This window comes from Suncus etruscus, chromosome 14 (assembly GCF_024139225.1).
Source record: "Suncus etruscus isolate mSunEtr1 chromosome 14, mSunEtr1.pri.cur, whole genome shotgun sequence".
Classification (NCBI taxonomy): Eukaryota; Metazoa; Chordata; class Mammalia; order Eulipotyphla; family Soricidae; genus Suncus; species Suncus etruscus.
Genome location: NC_064861.1, coordinates 35,683,950 through 35,705,882, shown reverse-complemented (window position 1 = coordinate 35,705,882; position 21,933 = coordinate 35,683,950). Strand labels below are relative to the sequence as shown.

General features: G+C 34.5%; 1 protein-coding gene and 1 pseudogene across 1 annotated transcript in view; one reads left to right on the top strand and one right to left on the bottom strand.

The window, feature by feature from the left end:
• ADAMTS19 (ADAM metallopeptidase with thrombospondin type 1 motif 19) overlaps positions 1-21,933 on the top strand; it is a 272,346-nt gene that overhangs the window by 62,388 nt on the left and 188,025 nt on the right. Inside the window, exons 4-6 of the mRNA XM_049787377.1 lie at positions 1,554-1,726; positions 3,611-3,694; positions 4,572-4,729. Coding sequence (XP_049643334.1) covers positions 1,554-1,726; positions 3,611-3,694; positions 4,572-4,729 — 415 coding nt within the window. The remainder of the gene's footprint in view (positions 1-1,553; positions 1,727-3,610; positions 3,695-4,571; positions 4,730-21,933) is intronic.
• Positions 9,835-9,927, bottom strand: LOC126029244 (uncharacterized; annotated as a pseudogene).

The window sequence follows — 21,933 nt, the reverse complement described above, 5'->3', positions numbered from 1 at the left end:
ATGGCACTTACAGTTATCTACAAAGTCTTGTTTATATTTGATATAATCACCTTTTTTAATTATTCTAATGATTGCAATTAATTGACTGTATTGACTTTAATTTACTTTTTCCCTAAGGAAAAAATAGCTTAAGCAATTTCTCTTATGCTGTTGGTTATTTGAATAAATATACACATATAAATGCTCTTGGAGGACTTGAGGGCTACACCCAGAGGTGCTAGGGAAGGGGTGAGGAAATGTGCTGTGCTAGGGATAGAACTCAGGGCCTTATACATATGCTCTACCACTTGAACTATCTGCCCTGACCTTTGAACATCTATTTTTATGTTAAGTTTCCAAAGCCTTTGCCAAGTTTTTATTTGGATTATCTGTCATTGATTATAGAAATTTTTTATTTTCTTATATAATATATTGCTTTTGAAAATATATGCTGAGATAACATCAGTTCATAAGGTACAAATTTTAAATATACAATATTATAACTAGCCATCTGTAAACACTATGTTTCAATTTACAATGAAGTTTGTTAATATTTTCTCCCACTTGGTGGCATGCTTTTCATTTAGATTGTCACATTTTGATAAATAGAAGTTAAATATTTTATTTAATTAAATGCATACATATATTTGTTGTTACTTGATTTTATTTGATGTTATTTAAGGAATCTTTATTACCTTAAGATCGTAATTTTTATGTGATCAAAATGGAAAGCAGAAATCTGTCCTTACTACCTGTTTGTGCTATTTAAATGACTAAGTACACTGATCTAAACTTGTGTAAGACCATCATACAGGCATTTTATTCAAATAAACCTATTTATTTTATCACTAGTATGACATCTCTTTGAAAATATGTTCTAGAAATTTTACTTGAGTGGTTGTATTGTAAATTATTAACAAAGTAGATATCACTTTTATTAATTTTACAGGAGACCCTAAGCCTAGCTAGATGTTTTATTCCTAAATGACAGCTAATTAGTAGAAGTCTAGCCTGTTTGATTCAAAAATCCTAGTCTAAATAAAATGCTTTTATATATTTTAAAATTTGGATCAGAGCTAGTGATTCTGAAAGGATTCTCAACTTCATATGAGGGAGTTGAGTTCTGCTCTTACCTCTGGAACTCATGATGTGATGTGGATTGAGCCCAGAGCTTCCAATGAAAAGCTACAGCTCTCTGAGCAGTTTCTCTAATCCTTCATGTATATTTTTTTGTTGTTTTGTGGCCATACTCAGTGTAGCCAAGAGTATACTCCTGACTTTGAACTTAGTTACTTTTGGCAGGCTCTGTGGACCATATTGGATGCCAGGGATCAAACCTGGGTTGGCTGCTTGCAAGAAAAATGCCCTACTCACTCTCCTATCTATCACTCTGGCCTCCCTCAGATGCATTTTAGATTTCATGTGTAAATTAGGTTATTAGATTTTGTTCACAATTCTGTCATCAGTACTTGTTAGTATTTAATAAACATTATTTCTGATTGTTGAAAAAGAAAAATTTTCTTTTCACTTCTCCAAGTTGGAGGTACATTTGAAAATTCATTTCTTGATTGCAGATAAAGGAAAACCTCGACTGAAAAATATAGCTGAGAGTGGGAGAGGGAAACGACACTTATACAAATTGTCTCAGGAATACAACATAGAAACTGTAGTAGTTGCAGACCCGGCAATGGTTTCCTATCATGGAGCAGATGCTGCCCGGAGATTCATTCTGACCGTCTTAAATATGGTAGGCAAATTTTAGAATGTGCTGAGAATTTTTCCAGGAAAAAATTCTAAGGAAGAAAAATGTGAGTATACTGGGGTCATTTAAAAAATTAACTCATTGCTCTTTCTTTCTTTTATTGTTCAAAATCATTTCTTTAGGTAGATCACATTGATTTATTTCAAGAAAGATATTTAACAAAATTTACACCTTAAAAGAAAATTTAAACTGTGCACTTGATGTAGTAAAATTATAGTCATCTTTGTAACTAAACAAATTTATTTAAATTGCCAGAAATGTTGAAATATATGTATCAGAAGAAATAAAATTAGCAGAAATGTTGTAATAAGTTTATGCTTTGACCACCAAAAGTACTTTAGATGATGAAATAGAACAAAAATGGAGGGTAGTAATATACAGAAGTCATAAATATAAGTGAAATTGGGAGTGAGATACATAAGTTAATAAAAAATCAAATAGTTGAAAAGTAAATTTGTAACCAGATGAGTGAAATTTAGGTAACTAAAGAAATTGAACAATTTCTTACATAGCATAGTTTGTATCTAGTTTAACTATAATCTATGCCTAATTTATACCTAGCATCTTAAAGGTCATTAAAGTGAATTCTTAGAGTTAATTACAAAACACTATTGAGAAATTTTCAAGTTAGAATTTGAAGGGTATAATTAAGGATGGCTCTAGAGGTGAAATAAATAGAAATAAGAGACAAAGACATTTATATGCATATATAGAGACATGTTTAATAAATTCAGATGTTTGTTTTATATACATGTACTTGAATTTAAATGATCATAGAGCAAGGTGAGACATATTGATTTAAGAAAACATTATATTTTACAATATGTGGCAAGATTTCCCTACCCGAAAGTCATTGATTTTGTTTTGTTTTGTTTTGTTTTGGGTCACACCGGCAGTGCTCAGGGGTCACTCCTGGCTCTACACTCAGGAATTGCCCTTGGCAGGCATGGGGGGACCATATGGGATGCTGAGATTCGAACCACCATCCTTCTGGACACAAGGCAAATGCCTTACCTCCATGCTATCACTCTGGGCCCGCTTTTTATATTCAGAACATTACACCAGCATTCTGTGTAATACGATTCACATAGCATACCACTTTGATTATATCTCCAATTGTTAAGGCTTCTGAAAGCTTGTGTTGGGCAATTTCCTATTTTCTACAATAAGCCAAATAATACAATTTACAAATCAAGCTCCCTCACTTTCTAAAAAAAAAGTTACTTTCAAGTTACTACATACATATATATATATATATATATATATATATATACATACTATATATATATATATATATATATATTCATCTTTCCCTCTTTGGGAAAACCAGTCCTATTGAAGTTCTAAAATATTTAGTAGCCATGGCCTGTGAGCAAACTGTCTTCTAGGATAGCACTGAAGGGAGAGACTTTGAAACCCTTCTTATTGCAGCAATCTTGGGAGAGAAAACATGAGCTAAAGGAATGAACTGAGGTGGCAAAAGCTGTTTGAGTTTTTTAGTCCTGCTTCCTAAGAGTAAGAAAGACCCTGCATTGTGGTTAACAGATATTAGAAGGTACAATTACCAGTATGCTTATCAATATGCTTCTTTGCTTTATTATGGAAAAGTTCATATCCCCAGGTACTACTTGGGAGTGACCAAAAGAAGCTGGAGGCTACAGTAAGTACCTCAGAATACTAGATCTAAAATTCTTGGCATTTATAAGGATGAACTGCACCATTATTGTTTGTTAAACTATTAGTTAAATTATTTTTAAAATGTTACCATTAGAGATATCTCAACTACTTTGAGACTTCTCTCATATCTTGAAGAAAATTTAAGTTGTTTTTCAGTTATATTTTAGGCTTTTAATTTTTATTTGATTTTAGGTCTTTAACCTTTTCCAACACAAGAGTCTGGGTGTCCAGGTCAATCTCCGTGTGATAAAGCTTATTCTTCTCCATGAAACACCAGTAAGAAAGTCTTGTTTTTGTTCAATGAAGTGGGTGAAGAGTTGTGTTTAGATGCTTTTTTGTTATATATTATTATATTTTATTTATTTTATTATATTTTATTGATTTTCTTTTTTCCTTTTTTTTTTCTGAGCATGTGGTGCTCAGGGCTTATACATGGCTCTGTGTTCAGGGATCACTTCTGGCTGGAGTCAGGGGATCCTAACCTGGGTCAGCCATATGCAAGGCAAGTACTCTGCTTGCTGTACTCCCTCTACAACCACAGCTTATATTGAATTTAAATCTAGAAATATCCACTGAGTCACCTAGAAAGAATGTGCAAAATTGTCCTTTAGTTTTGGGCATTACCTCAGGTTTATTTCAAACATGGAATATTCTCAGTGTCTAAGGATCCTGAAAATAAACCTTACCTTCCCAAAATGTAATTTTGAAATACAGTTTTTAAATGAGAGAAAAAATTCTTTTATCTATAATTTATTTTAGATGGGTACTACTTTCCTGGTACTTCAGAAACCTTTTGTTGTCAAATTGCAGAAATAATGATTTATTTGATCTGAAAGTATCAAATTCTTAATATTGCACTTATTATCTCTCTATGTTTTCTGAATATCATTAAATATACATTTTAATTTGTGTAACAGTCACAATGTTTTAGAAGTTTTACATCTGATTAAATAAATCCTGAATATCTTCCAGTTTTTGTTTCATGGAACAACCTACGTTAGTCATTCAAAACAAGTCCCTTTACTATATATAGATGAGCTAGGGGTGAAAGGGTAAGTGAGAGATGGGGAGAGGATAGAGGAGAAACGGGAGAGGGAGGGAAAGAGAAAACTGAAATGGGTTACCCTGAAGTCATATCTGTCTTTATTTGTAGGCAGATCTCTATATAGGTCATCATGGAGAGAAAATGCTGGAGAGTTTTTGTAAGTGGCAACATGAAGAATTTGGCAAGAAGAATGATATTCATTTAGAGATGTCCACCAGCTGGGGAGAAGATCTGACTTCTGTGGATGCAGCTATACTTATAACAAGGTGAATCTTCCAAAGCCAAGTACAGAGCTTTTCTAACTTGAAAATCATGTTAATTATTATCCTGTTAATTCTATTAATCCCTTTATAATAGAAATATTTTTCTGGATTTTATGTTCTCCAGAAAGTTTTGGTATAATGATAGGCATCTCTCTTATTGACTCATAATAAGTGATTTCTGAATAGTCACATACTAAGTGGCATCTTTTTTTGTTTTGTTCTGTTTTGTTTGTTTTTGGGTCACACTCACAGTGCTCAGGGGTTACTCCTGGCTCTATGCTCAGAAATCGCCCCTGGCAGGCACGGGGGACCATATGGGATGCCGGGATTTGAACCACTGTCCTTCTGCATGCAAAGAAAATGCCTTACCTCCATGCTATCTCTCCAGCCCCTACTAGGTGGCATCTTAACCAAACATTAATTTTTAAAAAAATGTTATCTCTCAAGCTTTTCTTTTGTTTGGCCTTTTTTTTTTTTTTTTTTTTTTGGTCACATCCAGAAGTGCTCAGGGCTTACTCCTGGATCTGCACTCAGGAATCGCTCCTAGTAATGCTTGAGAACCATCTGGGTCCTCAACCCTAGGGATTAAACCTAGGTTGGCCTCTTGCAAGGCTAGTGCCCTTCCTCTGTACTATCTTCCTGGCTCTCTCTCAATTTTGAATGCTAACAGTTGATTATGGTAGTTAAAATATATGGTGAATTTGGTTAGAAATTTAGATTTTTGGACCACCCTTTATTGTTTTAGTTAGCACCATGTAAGTAAGCCAATAAATTCAGTTAGGCAATTGAGAAACTTTTATATTCTCTGAGAAGCATTCTTTAGTGACTTGCATTATGAATTGCATTATGGTCTGTATGTCTCATAAGCATTTGTAATGCAGCAATAAGAATAAATAAAATAATGTGAAATCACAAGCAAGAGTATATGCTTTATCAAAGTTTCTCAATATTTTCTTAACCATTGTTTCTTTCTGACCTTGTTTTGTTTACTCATTGTGGTGTCTCTGACCTATTGGTTACTCTTCTCTTTTGCCATGCCCTCCTATTTACATGATTTTAATTTATTGCCTCCTTGGAATATTTTGGGAAATATGGCAAACTATGTGACCCCTACTTGAGAAATCTGCTCTTTGTATTTACACTTAGCATAAGTAACATACTGCTTAGAACTGATAAGAATAAATAATTCATCATTTAATTAGCAATTTAAATTTACCCTCAATATTGTTGACACCTCACATCACTGCAAACAGTAACATTTAACAACAATTTTCTGTAGTGAGTCTGGGACTTATGATAGCCTCTGCTGAGTTAACTATCTACCTACCTGTCTATCTAAAAACTATTCTAGTGATAAATTACTAATCAAGATTTAAAAATAAAATCTCTGTATAAGGACACAGTTGATTTTTATTTTCGTCTATATTGGCGTGCCTGGTTTTGGATTTGTGCAAAAACCAAACTGAAATGGTATGAAATGACTGCTTTTAATTGACTCAAGAATTGTCACAAAAGATCATAAAAGTAAAATGTATAAAATGACCCCCCCCACAACCATCTTAACTTTTTGTTTGGAAATGATTTCTTGACAGGGACAGCAAGTTGGAATCAAGATATAGTACAGTGATGATGCTGATGATACCATATATGTACAGATAAACTGTGAAAACTGGTCTAAATGTTGCAAAACTGACCCACATTGATCACTGTTGCTACCACTTAGAGTTTATAGGTTTAGAGTGGAAGGGGGTGCTGCCTGTCTCCACAGCATTGCTTTTGTCCACTTCCAGAAATATAGGACATGCTCTGCATGCCTTCTTCTTTAATTTTAGGGACCAACCATCAGGTGCTGTTTGATCTAAGAAGTTTTGGGTATGATTAGGGTCCTACCTGGGTGGTTCTGAGCAACTACTAGGTCCATTCTGTCAGTGCCATGTTGTGCCTGGGTTTGTTGTCATGATGTTGTGTCCGCTAGTTACATGTTCCCGTCCTTTGAGCTGTCTCCCTACCTCCGCAGTTTAGATTTTGAACTAAAACACTGGGAATTGAATAGATGCATGTTGTGCAAGAATGTTGTTAATACTTTGTCATTACTTCTGAAATTTAGCTGTGAAAACAAAAAACATTGCTTTCATAGTAAAAACTGTTAAGCAGGGAAATACCTGTCTAACAAAGCTTAAAGTTAAGTGCACAATTAAAATTTTTAGGGAAGATAAGAGTTTTGAAATTTGATTTCCAGCAATTTAAAAAAGCTTGGAAATTATCTTGAGCTTTTCCTCTTTCCTATCAAATACTATATCTAACTTACCTAGCTTTAAAAAAAAACAAAAACAAAAAACAAAACATTAATTCACTCTTCAGAAGATTTATCTTAACATTTATTATCCACAATTTCTAGGCTATACTAAAAGATTAGCCTAACAAGTAAACATAATATTATGACTTAAATTGGGATTGTGAGGGATAGTTAATAGAAACTATTTCTGACAGTTGTGATGTTGAATTTATTGATGAATTGGTTGTAATTCTAATGTCAAAAGAAGACTATAGCAATGGATCAAGAAAACCACTTGAAGATGAGATGGCAGAAATTCTTCGAAGTTTAATGAAAACAAATGCCATATCTATAGATATCATAGGAAAATTGATGAGCTAAAGCTAAAGAAAACAATATGAGGGACTGGCAAGGTGGCGCTAGAGGTAAGGTTCCTGCCTTGCAAGCGCTAGCCAAGGAAAGATCGCGACCACGAGGTTCGATTCCCCCCAAGCCAGGGGCAATTTCTGAGCGCTTAGCCAGGAGTAACACCTGAGCATCAAATGGGTGTGGCCCGAAAAAAAAGAAAAAGAAAAAGAAAACAATATGAATTAGCAAAAAAAAGAGATATTACAAAGAAGAAATACTTAAGTGAATTACAAATGATAATGAAATATAAAATGTTAATTCATAATGGAGTATAGAAAGTTACTGAGTGCTACAACTATTTAAACACTCAGTAAAATAAAAAAAATATCTTCATGACCATGGTAAGAGCAAATATTTTAATAGAGTAACAAAAATGTAGCTATAAAAATTTTTAGAATAATCATTTGGACTTTGAAATTAATATGACATTGTGTTAGACATTGATAAAAATGAAAAGTCAAATTAGAGAATAGATAAAAAAGTTGTAAAACACACTTCTAAAACAGTTTCTATTCAGAACGCATACATGAATACTTACACATATCTTTCATAATGTCTAATTGTACAAATCTCTGTAAACTCAATAAGCAGTATAGCAAAAGGTTTTCAATATTATTAGTAATGAGAGAAATGCAAGTTAAATCCATACTACTTGAAGTTTTTATTTATAAAAGTTGAAAATACCCATTACTGCTATTTCAGTGGTGGTTGACGGGATTTAAAATTGGTTCAATCATTTTAAAAACAGGTGTAAAGTTAAATATTAACTGATATATTACCCCAAAATGTCAACTTTCAGATAGCTACTCAAAAAAGATAAAAATAAATATTTCACAGAAAAACTCATATTTGAGTGTTTCTAGCCACTTTTTAATCATTACCAAAACTGAAGTAATTTAAATATTCATTTTAGTTGTATATTTTCAGATATATTCTGAACTAAAATATACCAAAATATACCCTATTACTAAATTTTATTATACTGTGCAAATAAGTTAAGTTTAAAAAGATAGAAGTACTAGAAAATCTTAATTTATATACGTAGTTGTAGGAAATGAAAGATTAATGTATGGGGTTTACTCTTTTTTACTTTAAGAATGAAGAAACTGGCTGAGAGGGACTAGAAGAGAATTCTATTTAGTTGATTTTTTGTTTGTTTGTTTTAAATTTTTTGGGGGAACATACAGAATTGCTCAGTACTTTCTCTGGGATCTGCTCTGGGATCCTTTCTGGGTATTCCTGGGGGATCTGCTACCAGCAAGACAACCAACCACCCAACCTCATGTACTATCTCTCTGCCCTTGATGATGGAAATATATGCACACCACATAAAAAGTTTTTTATTGCTTTAACTCTCAGGTCTTATATGTGTATTTGTAAAAATGTATTAATCTACTCACTTTAATTATGTATGCTATGAAAATTTTACTTTTACAAAATTGATTAAAACAGAATACTGGTAAATTTTATTTGGTAGAAGGGATAGAAAGGTCAGCATAATTGGATCAGAGAACTACAAAAAATGGGATTTTATGAGTCTGAAAAGTGGTATAGATTTTTCTGTGCTTTATAAGTCATAGCAAAATATGTTCATCTGAGATCATGAAGAAGCTGCTGCATGTATTTAAACAAGGTGGTGGTAGTATTACATTTCTATTAAGATTTCATCATTTTGCCACTGTGTGGAGAACAGTGTGAAATATGTTCCTTACCTTTGAAGAGGTCATTACAAATGTCAGGTAGACTGAATTTTTGTTGAAGGTTAGAATGATGCTAACATGGAAAATTGGATCAAATAGATCTTTTCATTCCATTTTGAAAGACAGGAAAATAGGTTGATGCACACTAGATATTCTTTCTGGCATATAGCACAGTTAATCAGCAATTTTTTAAATGGAATTTAAATTTTTATTCATGTACTTCCATATTATCAAAAAAGTTGACTTGACAACTAAGATTTCATATTTTTCTGAATTCCAGTTTACTGTTATTATTTTTAAGGTTATTTTTTAAAGATGGTTAAAACTTCATTTGTTTATTTTGGGACCATACCAATGGAGGCTTCTCAATGTTTACTTATGACTCTGTATTCAAGGGACATTTTCTTTTTCTTTTTTTTTTTTTTTTGGTTTTTGGGCCACACCCGTTTGACGCTCAGGGGTTACTCCTGGCTATGTGCTCAGAAATCGCCCCTGGCTTGGGGGGACCATATGGGACGCCGGGGGATCGAACCGCGGTCCGTCCTTGGCTAGCGCTTGCAAGGCAGACACCTTACCTCCAGCGCCACCTACCCGGCCCCGACATTTTCTTTTCTATTTTTTAATGGGTCATTTTCTGATGGAGCTTAGGGGGAATATAAGGAGTGCTGGGGATTGAAACCATGTAGGCTGCAATACTACCCAATTACTGTGTATCTGACCCCATTAAAACTCATTTTGCATGTCATCCTTGCTCAGGGGCTATGGTAGTCTTCTCTGTATCATTTCAATTTTAGTGTGTGTGCTGCCGAAGTGAGCACTAAAACTCATTTTGTAACATGAATCTACTCCATTATAGAAATCTTATAATGACATTTCAGAGTAACAGCAGATAATAAAATGTGCATTGCCCATTTAAAATCACTTTATTTTGGGAGTTTCTAGGGTGATTACCCACACTAAAATGTATCTTTTTTATTAACAAGTTTTTTCAGTAATTGCATATTGTTTTTCTTCTTTGAAAATATTTTTATTAAAAAACCATGATTTACAAATATATCAATTTCTTTTATACATTTTCCCTTAAAAATTATGGAAATTTCCCCCCAAAGTAATATTTAATATAATCTAGTATTTCTACTTCCACACCTCCCCTGCAAAACATTAAGTGGACAAGTTATATGTTCCCTTGTGTTAATTGTAGCAATAAGTATAATTTCAGTGTATGAAACCAGTTCAAATGTCTAACCACTAATAAATGGATAAAGAAGTAGTACAGCCCAAATGTTTAACCACCAGTAAATGGATAAAGAACTAGTAATCCAGATGTAAAATGGAAGACTACATCGATGAATATTTGCTATGATTTTAGTGGAAATGGAGAATATCAGGTTTAGCAGAATTCTTCAGTAGAAGAAGGATAAGTTACAGATGGTCATTCCCTTGTGGTAAATAACGAATAACAAATGGTTGGCCTTGGATTATCAAAAAGATTTTCAAGCAGTAGAGAAAGGAGTGAGTAGGGAATAAAGAGGCAAATTAGAAATAACTTAGGGACCATAGTTTGATGGTGGTATAGTGTAGTAATCTTTCCACCATTTAACATTTAATATTCTTCTCTCTCTATCTATATATCTATATATGGATGGTTTTCTGAACAAATAGTCTTTAGATATATACAAACTGGTCTCTGGTGACTGTTTTGTCGTCTACAGAAAAGTTATGTCATGTTCAAGTTTCTGTCTATGAAACATGCTAACATTTCAGGGTAATTAAAATTTATAAGTAATTATTATGTATAGAGGGTAAAATATTTAAATACAGGGGCCGGGCGGTGGCGCTAAAGGTAAGGTGCCTGCCTTGACTGCGCTAGCCTCGGATGGACCGCGGTTCGATCCCCCGGCGTCCCATATGGTCCCCCAAGCCAGGAGCGACTTCTGAGCGCATAGCCAGGAGTAACCCCTGAGCGTCACCGGGTGTGGCCCAAAAACCAAAAAAAAAAAAAAAAAAAAAATATTTAAATACATATTCACCCTTTCCTTACTTGTGAGCTACATTTAGGTCAGTCATTATTTTGTTTCAGTATCCATGAAAAGCTACATGGTTGGTTTTTATTGTTGTTGTTGTTGTTGTTTTTTGGTTTTTGAGTCACACCCAGCCACGTTCAGGGGATACTCCTGACTCTATGCTCAGAAGTCACTCCTGGCAGGCTCAGTGGAGCATATGGGATGACAGGATTAGAACCACCGACCTTCTGCATGCAAGGCAAACGCTTTACCTCCATGCTATCTCTTCCGCCCCGAAAAGCTACATGTTTTATAACAAGTGACCTAGTTCTGTTTAATGACAGCCTAAATTGTTTAGAATGTCTGAAGTAACAAGGAGGGAAAAATTTGTCTTAATACTTTAGGTAAATATAACTATATTTAGATGTTTAGAGTTGTAAAGGAGAGGACATAGAAAATTTAAACTTAGTGGGTTTCTTGTTCCAAATTACATTGAGTAGACTATATTATTAAGTATTGTTTGTCTTATGAGCATGAGAACAGGAAGAAAGTTAGCTTTTGATTTCTACTAAAGTAAATGACATTTGTATAAATCTTAACCTATATACATTAATATACATGTTAAAATGTTCTGTGAGATACATTGAAGCTTAAAGCTGACCTCATCCATGTGGACTCATAGTTATCAAAAACACAAAACATGTTCTCTCAGTTGTCGAGTGATTTCTTAGTTTCATATTTTACATTTCTTTTTGAAATCCTGGAGAAGATGAAAGTCATGTTTCTTGAAAATTTATTTTCATATAAAATTATTTTTATGATAGTTGTGCATTTTATATGTACTAAAATGCTTTTGGTTTCATACACAATACTTTTTTTAAAAGTTTCAAATGAATGACATGGCAAGTAAGTTAAAAGTCAATTATAAAAATGGCCAAGATACATTAATTTCATAGAAATATAAAATAATTTTTGAATAAGTCATTTATAGGTATATTTCAAGATATTATAAAATTCTATAATAAATTGTATTCTCAGATGTATCTTCATTTTTGAAAATTCAAGACTACATTTCTTTTCCTTCAATATAACTCTGAACTAAAGTAGAATTTATTGGCCTTTCTAGTTGCCAAAGTCTAATAGTATCATTTCCAAAAACACACATAATGAAATTCTATGATCCAGACTTCAGCCACCTGAGCCAACATGAGTCCAATATGGGAGAATTTGATCATACTAAATCACAGATGTAAGCAAAGACCATGTCTCTGTCCCTCAATCCCTCTCTCCTAAGTCATTCTTGCCCCAAAAGAATTGTTGAATATTATTTTGCTATTCTATAAAGTTGACAGTTGAAACGCTGAAAATAAAATTTGACCTGACACTTTAAAGTGCATTTAATTTATTCTGCACATGACTTGAGAGATAATTCCAATGCTTTTTGATGGGGATAATAATAAAGACCTTGATTTTTTCTAAATAATGGGCTTTATTTGTTTGCCAAGTAAGCAGAATTTGTGTGCCCCTTGTCAATACACAGTCCTTTCTCGTTGATTATCCTGTTTAGTTACAAAGTCCATTTTTTGTAGTTTCACATGGTAAATCTAATAGTCACATTGCTGAATTACACATAAGAATACAAAAATCTCTTTCTACCTCTAAATATACTTTATCATTTCATCATTCTTGTCCTAACACAAACATCTAATTTTATGTGGTTCTTTGATTTTCTACCTTACTGTCATATTAAGGATCATTTGTTTTGTGTGTTCCTGTCTCTCTTTGCTCTTAAAGGCAGTTGTAAAATCGCAATATTGACCATTAAATACATTCCCCAGTAGCAGTTTTTCCCTCAATTTTGAGGCCCTTGTCACATTACAGGAGTAATTATGGGGGACTGCTTTCTTGACCTTCAAAATAGAAACCTTCATTGTTTTGTTTTGTTTGGGGGGTACATCTGTTAGTGCTCAGGGCTTACCCCTGGATCTTCACTCAAGGATCATTCCTGGCATACTAAGAGGATCATTTGTGGTACCATGTATCAAATCTGGACTGGTATATGCAAGATGAGTGTCCTTCCTGTTATACTATTGCTCTGGCCACAGTAACTTCATTATATATATGAATTACATACTTGTCATAGTTGACTATAATAAATTTATTTCTAGATAAGTGAGAACATATTTATTTAAAAAATAAAAAGGAAAAACATAAAGAAAATTTAAAAAATAAACAGAAGTATAGTGACAAGCAAATTTGTGACATTTTTTGTATCTTCAATGAGGTCATTAGGAAATGCATTTGTTTCCAGATAAGTGAGAGCAAATATATTAACAAAGAGTAGAAGAAAATATTAAAAAGAAAAGGGAAATAATGAAAGAAAAGGAATAAAAAGAATGAAAAAAGAAAGTATGGTAGCAAGCAAATTTGTGAAAATTATTGCATCTCCAATGAAATTATTAAAATAGTGGCTGAAAGCTTAGTAATCTCTTGTTGTTATTTTTCCATTTTGCTATTTTATTTGTCAAATGTCCTCAGCTACACATTGGCATTTAAATTGGTGTGTTCCTGAGGAATGACAGCATCAAACAAATGAAGTTGTCCAAAAATTCAAAGCACTATTATTGATACTGTGGATTTTAGGGGCATGTTCTCAACTGTCAGGCTTCCTGGAAGAAGAAAGATATGGGGAGGGTGCCACACTCACTCCAAAAAGCTCTGGTGATATGGTCTCCAATATTGGTGTACTTGAAGTTTGTTGAGATTGGTGTCTCTGCAGAGAATTGTAGAGGATTGGTTATCAAGATCACAGGCAAATTGGTGATTCTGGGTGATGGATGCAACAGGATGTGTGACTTTGGCAGGCTGGGGACTTCGTCCACCCCTCTTCTGAAATTTTCAGCATGTACCCATTATTTTTCATGTCTTGATTTACATATCTTTCAAGAAATGAGTATGACTATAGGGCTGGCCCAGTGCAAACAGGGTGACTGCATTTGTGTGTTAAGTAAATACATTTTTTTATTTATCTTTGTAATAGTCTTTTTATCCATTTTTGGCATTTAAGTGGTCCTTCCTAAATCCTTACATTCAGTTGTATAGGTAATGCATTACACAACAGCAGAGGGAGCTATTTACATTGTTGTGTACATCAGTTCACTAGTCTACAACATATATAGCCAGCATTGGCTCCCTGTGATAAATTCAATAGTATAACTTCTGAGACAGAGAAATGTTATAAAAATGTTATAGCTTCTGAAACAGAGAAATGTTATCAAGTAGTTGTAACCAAAAAAGTCAGCAAACTTTTTCACTTACCTCCTGCTCTGATTATATTCAGCATCTGAAATTCAACTCTACCTAGTTATAATTTTTTTTTATTTTATCTGGTGTTAGTTTTGAGCCAAAAAGAACAAATTTGCCTGAGTTTAGCATGAGAGAGGTCATTCTAAAGTTTTGGGTAGGTGGAAAAGAGTCTATGCACTTCTCCGAATCTAAAGGATATATAAGGAAATAGACTTCCAGAATGACAATGTAGAGGGAATCTCAAGAAATTTTAAACTTTGGGTGATTCAGAACCTTATATTAGTATTCTCTTGTTTATTTTAAATCATGGGAGCACTTGGATTATTAAAAAATACAGACCCTTTGTGAAAAAGGCTTTGGAGTGGGTGGAGGGAAGGAGAAAAATCTTTGTTTAGAAGCTGGTCAGAAAAGATTATACCTTTGAAGATGTTTTTCTAATGGAAAGTTTCTGAGGTTGTGTGTTTAGATTTTGACTCAATATGAAACTGGTTTTTTAAAGCCTTTAATCATAATCCTGAAAGCAAGTGTTTCAAATAGGAGGAGTCTTGTTTTACCTTGATTTATAAGCTTTCTACTTTTCTATCTAGAATATCGAAAGTGATGCCAATGAATAGTTTTATGTAGATGTTGAAGATGATACTCATTTAGAGATTAGTATGAATCATAATATTTTAGGGATTAAATTTCAATTTGTTTAAGACAGAGAGATAGGGGTCAAGGCTCTTGCCTTGAATTCTGCAGATCCCATTACTGTTATGATCTTATCCAGCCCCCCCCCCCCAGACAATTTTGTTTGTTTTCCGCGTCTATTTCATACTTTTTTTTTTTGAGGGCATTCATGTTCAGAAAGACTATGCTTTCACATCAAAAGGCTAGGTAGTAAAGCTCCAAACAATGATTGAAAATCTGATTATGTATTTAATTAAAATATATTTGCTATCTTTAAATAATTCACAAAAATGAATTAATTTGCCACACCAATTCCTTGGGACTTAGAGCCAAACTATTGTGTGACATTAATGGGATTAGAAGATATATGAGAAAAAGAAAAGATAGAGTGAAGACCTATGTATTAAGTGATAACAGCCTACTTTCAGTTTTCCAGGATAGATTCCTTTGCAAATCCACCAGAATAGTAATAATAGCTTAGTTGAGAAAAACATTAACATTTTTAGAAATTAGCAATACATGGTATGTTGTTCCTGTTTAGAAATATACAGTCATCCGTGGTAGCAAATTCTCAAATTGTAATGTGTTTCATTTTGGGGGAAGACTTCTTTTCTTTTTTTGTTTGTTTTTAGGCCATGCATGTTGGAGCTGAGGTATTCTGGCTCTTTGCTCAGGGATTACTCCTGGTGGACTTGAGACCATAAGGAGTGCTAGGGATAGAGCCCTAGTCAGCAGGGTGCTAGGCAAGCACCTATTCACTGTACTAAGTTTCTAATCCTAGGTGGATGCCTTTCTTAGAGTCAGAAGGCCCTCAATAAAGGAAAGATAACTCTGGTTGCATTTAATTTTGAGGCAGGACAAAGGATGATTACTAAAATAAGTCTAATAGTAATGGTGAAGATAGTTAAGGAAACAAAGGAAGAAGGGATAAAATGCCAAAGTGCCTGAGTCTTTGCTTCTGTAAACCAAGTGAAATAGCAGAAAGGTATCCAGGACTACGAGATGCATCGTGGGTGTTTTGTTTTGTTTTGTTTTGTTTTGTTTTGTTTTGTTTTTTAGCATTTGGGCCACACCCAGAAGTGGAGGGGTTACTCCTGGTTCTGCACTCAGAAATTGCTCTTGGAAGCCATGAGGGACCATATGGGATGTTGGGAATTGAACCCGAGTCCATCTGGGTCAGCAATGTGCGAGGCATTTGCCCTATCACTATGCTATCACTCTGGCCCCCATAGTGTGATTTTTTTTAATGAAGGAATTCTTGCAATGAACTATTATGTTATTTATCTTTGTTATTTATAAATACAAAATGTTATTATAGATCACATAGACATTTAAAAAAAAATAAAACATGAGGCCGGCGAGGTGGCGCTAGAGGTAAGGTGTCTGCCTTGTAAGCGCTAGCCAAGAAAGGACCGAGGTTCAATCCCCCGGCGTCCCATATGGTGCCCCAAGTCAGGGGCGATTTCTGAGCACTTAGCCAGGAGTAATCCCTGAGCATCAAACGGGTGTGGCCCGAAAAACCAAAAAAAAAAATAAAACATTAACATCCATAGGTGAAAAAGACATGTTTTTTTAAATATATTTTTATTTAAACACCTTGATTACATACATGATTGCGTTGTTTGGGTTTCAGTCATGTAAAGAACACCACCCATCACCAGTGCAACATTCCTATCACCAATGTCCCAAGTCTCCCTGCTCCCCATCCAATCCCTGCCTGTACTCTAGACAGGCTTTCTATTTCCTTCATGTTTTTAATAATAAATGTTGGAAGATTCTGGAGTACTGCGGTTGTTGGGTATTTTTCACATAGAGAGATTATGCAAGTGCAGAAAGGTAATTGAAATGATTATACAAAACCAGAATGCATAGTTCCAGCCTTCGTAAAAGTGTGATCTGAGAAAAGCAGGGGGCTGTTAACAAGTGAAGGTTGTTAACAGGAAGAATTCTGTCTCAGTCATGAGTCAAGATAGAAAAATGACTCCTTTAGGTACTCATTACTACAAATATGTTTCCGACATTGAAACCTTAGTGAAAACATATGTAGAAATGCTCTGATAGGACCCTTTATGACTTATACTATACAAGACAAGAACAAAGGATAACTGAATGGATTTGCAATAGTTTCCGAATACCAAATAGTAATATCTTCCATTTTAATAGCCAAAAGTCATAATAGAAAATTATTTTAAAAACTGGTAGAGATTGGTGCCCCAAATATAGTACAACATGGCCAATTCAGGTTAAGTATCTTGCATCTCATATGGTCCCCTGAGCCAGAAATTATCACTGAGTACAGGGCCAAGTGTAATTCTTGAGACTGTACTGGTGTGGACCAATAACAAAAGTAAATAAAACAACTGGTATGGATTGTATAAATGTGTACATCATTAAAAACGAAAATTTAAATGAGAATATATTTTTATGACAAAAGGCAGTTGACTTGAAAATTGGGGTAAATGAAATATTCAAAAAGAAATATGGTACTTACACAAAAAAATCTCAGTATAGCTAGAGAAAGTAGTAGTGGATTGAGTGATAACTAATGAACTTTCTTAGATGGCTAATAAAAGTAGATAAGTTATGGAAATACAAAGGGTGCCTAAGAGTTACAAACCTTAAAATAAGAATGATGTTTCCAAGAGAATCAAATAGAGACTGTGAAGAATTACTTAACTAGATAAAGACTTCTATTATTTATGGATCTTTAACTTAAAAATATATATTAAATACCAAATACTATCTTGACATGATAGTAGGACTATAGAACAGTAAAGTCAAATACAAATCTTAAAAATATATATGTGCTGATTATAACACAGTACAAAGACTAACCAGATATCAGGTTCATTAAAGAAGAGAAAATTAATTGCAAGTCTTCTATTAGATATGTTTAAGTATGTTTGAAAAAAAAACCAAAACAAAACACTAACATGATGAAGGCCAATACATTCAGCCTAATATTCTATACTTCACTAGGAGTTGATGTGAAATACGAATGAGGAAAGATAATCGGTTCACTAAATTCTTGCTGAAGGAACTATTGAATAATTTATTTACACAAAATGAGTAATGTGCACTCTAGAGATTACATAAGGTGTGATTGATAAATTGCTAAGTATGTAGGTAATTCTAAGCCCTGGAAGTTTCTAGCAAACTAAAATTTAAAAGACGTACACTTTAATGTAAATTTAAAGGATGAGCTAAAATTATGATATCAGGTCAAATTAATATGAAAGACAGGTATGAGCTTTAAGACATTTGATGCTGAGAATTGAACTTCAATCAGCTGTGTGCTACAATCAAGACAAAGACCTTATGGCAATACTATCTTTTCTGCAACTTTTGTACAGTTGGGCAGAAAATATCCACAGAATTTGTGACAGTGTAAAATTTCATGCCAGAAGCAACTTTGCAAATGAGAACATGTTAAAATTGTTGAGATGAGTACATTATCTTGAAGTATCTGGCATTTAAAATAATCATGAGACTTAAGGCAAGAGGAAATTAGAAGAATAAGACAAAGATAAGTTGTGGAAGATAGAGACAAATTGCCAGCAAAAGGAAGCAAAAGCCAATCTCCAAACTCAAAATTTCTGAACAAAAGTTCAAATTCTTGGATTTTACCCAAACAGGCTTCATTTTAGACTTCTGATTTTGAGACTGTAAGATAGTTAATTCGCATTAAACTGCTGAATTTGTTGACTTTGTTGTAGCAACTATAGCGAACTTATTATATACTTCAGAAGACAAAAACAATGACAAATCAAAATTTAATATTACTTTACTTTTTAATATATTTATTTAAACACTTTGATTACGAGTATGATTGTAGTTGGGTTTTAATCATGTAATGAACACCCCCCTTCACTAATGCAACATTCTGACCACCAATGTCCCAAATCTCCCTCCTCCCCACCACACCCCCACCTGTACTCTAGACAGGCTTCCTACTTCCCTCATTCATTAACATTGTTTTTTTTGTTTGTTTGTTTTTTTGTTTTGTTTTGTTTTGGTTTGGTTTTTGGGTCACACCCCACGGTGCTCAGGGGTTACTCCTGGCTGTCTACTCAGAAATAGCTCCTGGCAGGCACAGGGGACCATATGGGACACCGGGATTCGAACCAACCACCTTTGGTCCTGGATCGGCTGCTTGCAAGGCAAACGCCGCTGTGCTATCTCTCTGGGCCCATTCATTAACATTGTTATGATAGCTCTCAAAGTAGTTATCCCTGTAACTGTACTCAATAATTTTTTTGAAGAATCTATAAATTTTCCTCTCACTATCGCCTTTGCTATGTCCCATAGGTTCTGATAATTTGTGTCTTCATTCTCATTTATTCCAGGAAAGTTTTGATTTCCTTTTTGATTTCATCTCAGACACACTAGTTGTTTAGTAGTAGGCTTTTTAATTTCCAGTTGTTAAAGTTTTTCTTCTGTGTTCCTTTGTAGTTCACATCTAATTTCAGAACCTTGTGGTCAGCAAAGGTAGCCTGCAAAATCTCTAGCCTCTTGATTTTATGGAGGTATGTTTTATGTGACAGCATGTGGTCTATCCTGGAGAATGACCAATGTACACTAGAGAATAATGTGTATCCAGGTTTCTTGGGATGGAGTGTCCTATATATATCTACTAGGCCTCTGTTTTCCATTTCTCTTTTCAGGACTAGTATATTTTTGTTCAGTTTCAGTTTGATTGACCTATCAAGTGTTGACAGGGCCGTGTTTATGTCTCCCACAATTATTGTGGTGTTATTGATGTCCTCTTTCAAATTTGTCAATAATTGTATTTGATATCTTTCTGGTTTCTCATTAGATGCATATATGTTTACTAGTGTGATTTCTTCCTGTTGCATATATCCCTTGATTAGTACAAAGTGTCTATCTTTTTCCCTTACAACTTTTCTGAGTCTAAAGTTTATGTTGGCTGATATTAATGTGGTGACCTCAGCTTTTTTTTTTTTTTTTTTTGGTTTTTGGGCCACACCCCGTGACGCTCAGGGGTTACTCCTGGCTATGCGCTCAGAAGTCACTCCTGGCTTGGGGGACCATATGGGATGCCGGGGGATCGAACCGCGGTCCGTCCTAGGCTAGCGCAGATAAGGCAGGCACCTTACCTCCAGCGCCACCGTCCGGCCCCGACCTCAGCTTTTTAAAGGGTATTGTTTGCTTGGATGATTTTCTTCCAGCCTTTAATTTTGAGTCTGTTTTTTTCTGACTATTCAGATGAGTTTCTTGTAGACAGAAGAAGATTGATTTCATCTTTTTTAATCCATTTCACCACTCTGTGTCTCTTAATCAGTGCATTTAGTCCATTGGCATCGAGGGAGATGATTTTCATGGGATTTAATGTCATCCTTGTATATAAGTTTGGTGTGTCTGTTGGTCTGTTTTGTCTTAAAGTAGACCTTTCAGTTTCTCTTTTAAGGCTGGTTTTGCTTCTGTAAAGTTTCTGAGCTGTTGCTTACTCGTGAAGCTATGTATCCTTCCTTTAAACCTGAACGTGAGTAGGGCTGGGTACAGTATTCTAGGTGAAGCATCCATTTCATTCAGTCTTTTCACAATATTCCATCACTGTCTTCTGTACTTGAGAGTTCCTTGTGGCATGTCTGCTGTAAATCTTAAGGATGCTCCTTTGAATGTAATTTTCTTTTTTGATCTTGCTTCTTTCAGAATTCTATCCCTATATGTGGGGTTCATTATTGTGACTAGGATGTATCTTGGGATGCTTTTCTTTGGGTCTTTAAGCTCATACTCTTTGGGATTTGGTTGCATGCAGTCTTTATCTCTGGGAGTTTCTCTGTAATGATGTTCTTTTTTTTGGGGGGGGCACACCCCGCAGTGCTCAGGGGTTACTCCTGGCTATCTGCTCAGAAATAGCTCCTGGAAGGCACTGGGGACCATGTGGGACACCGGGATTCGAACCAACCACCTTTGGTCCTGGATCGGCTGCTTGCAAGGCAAACACCACTGTGCTATCTCTCTGGGCCTTGTAATGATGTTCTTAACTGTTGATTCTTCCTGGAGATTTTCTTCCTGGGTTTCTGGGGCACCAATGATTCTTATGTTGTTTCTCTTGAATTTATTGCATTTCTAATTTTATTTGTTCAAAACCTTTGAGAATTTTTTCCATTGTCTGATCATTTGCTTTGAGGTTCTTTTGCAATCTCTTCTGCTATATAGGGTTGTTATGTATCTCATCTTCTAACTCACTAGTTGTGTCTTCATCTGCTGTTACTCTATTGGAGTGGCTTTCCATAGAGTTTTTCATTTTCTCTACTACATTTTTCAGTTCAGTTATTTTATTTTATTTTTTAATTTTTTTATTTTTTTTTGTTTTTGGGCCACACCCGTTTGATGCTCAGGGGTTACTCCTGGCTAAGCGCTCAGAAATTGCCCCTGGCTTGGGGGGACTATATGGGACGCCGGTGGATCGAACCGAGGTCCGGTCCATTCCTTGGCTAGCGCTTACAAGGCAGACACCTTATCTCTAGCCCCACCTTCCCGGGCCCCAGTTCAGTTATTTTAGTTTGAAGTTTTCTTATTTCTATATTTGTGGTCTGTTCAGATTAATCCATGTTTTCTTTGAGTTCTACGCACATCCTCTGTATTTCTATTCTAAACTCCTTATCTGAGAGGTTAATTAGGGGAGGCTTTCCATAGAGTTTTTCATTTTCTCTACTGCATTTTTCAGTTCAGTTATTTTAGTTTGGAGTTTTCTTATTTCTATATTTGTGGTCTGTTCAGATTAATCCATGTTTTCTTTGAGTTCTATGAACATCCTCTGTATTTCTATTCTAAACTCCTTATCTGAGAGGTTAATTAGGTGATTGGCATTTTTTGGGT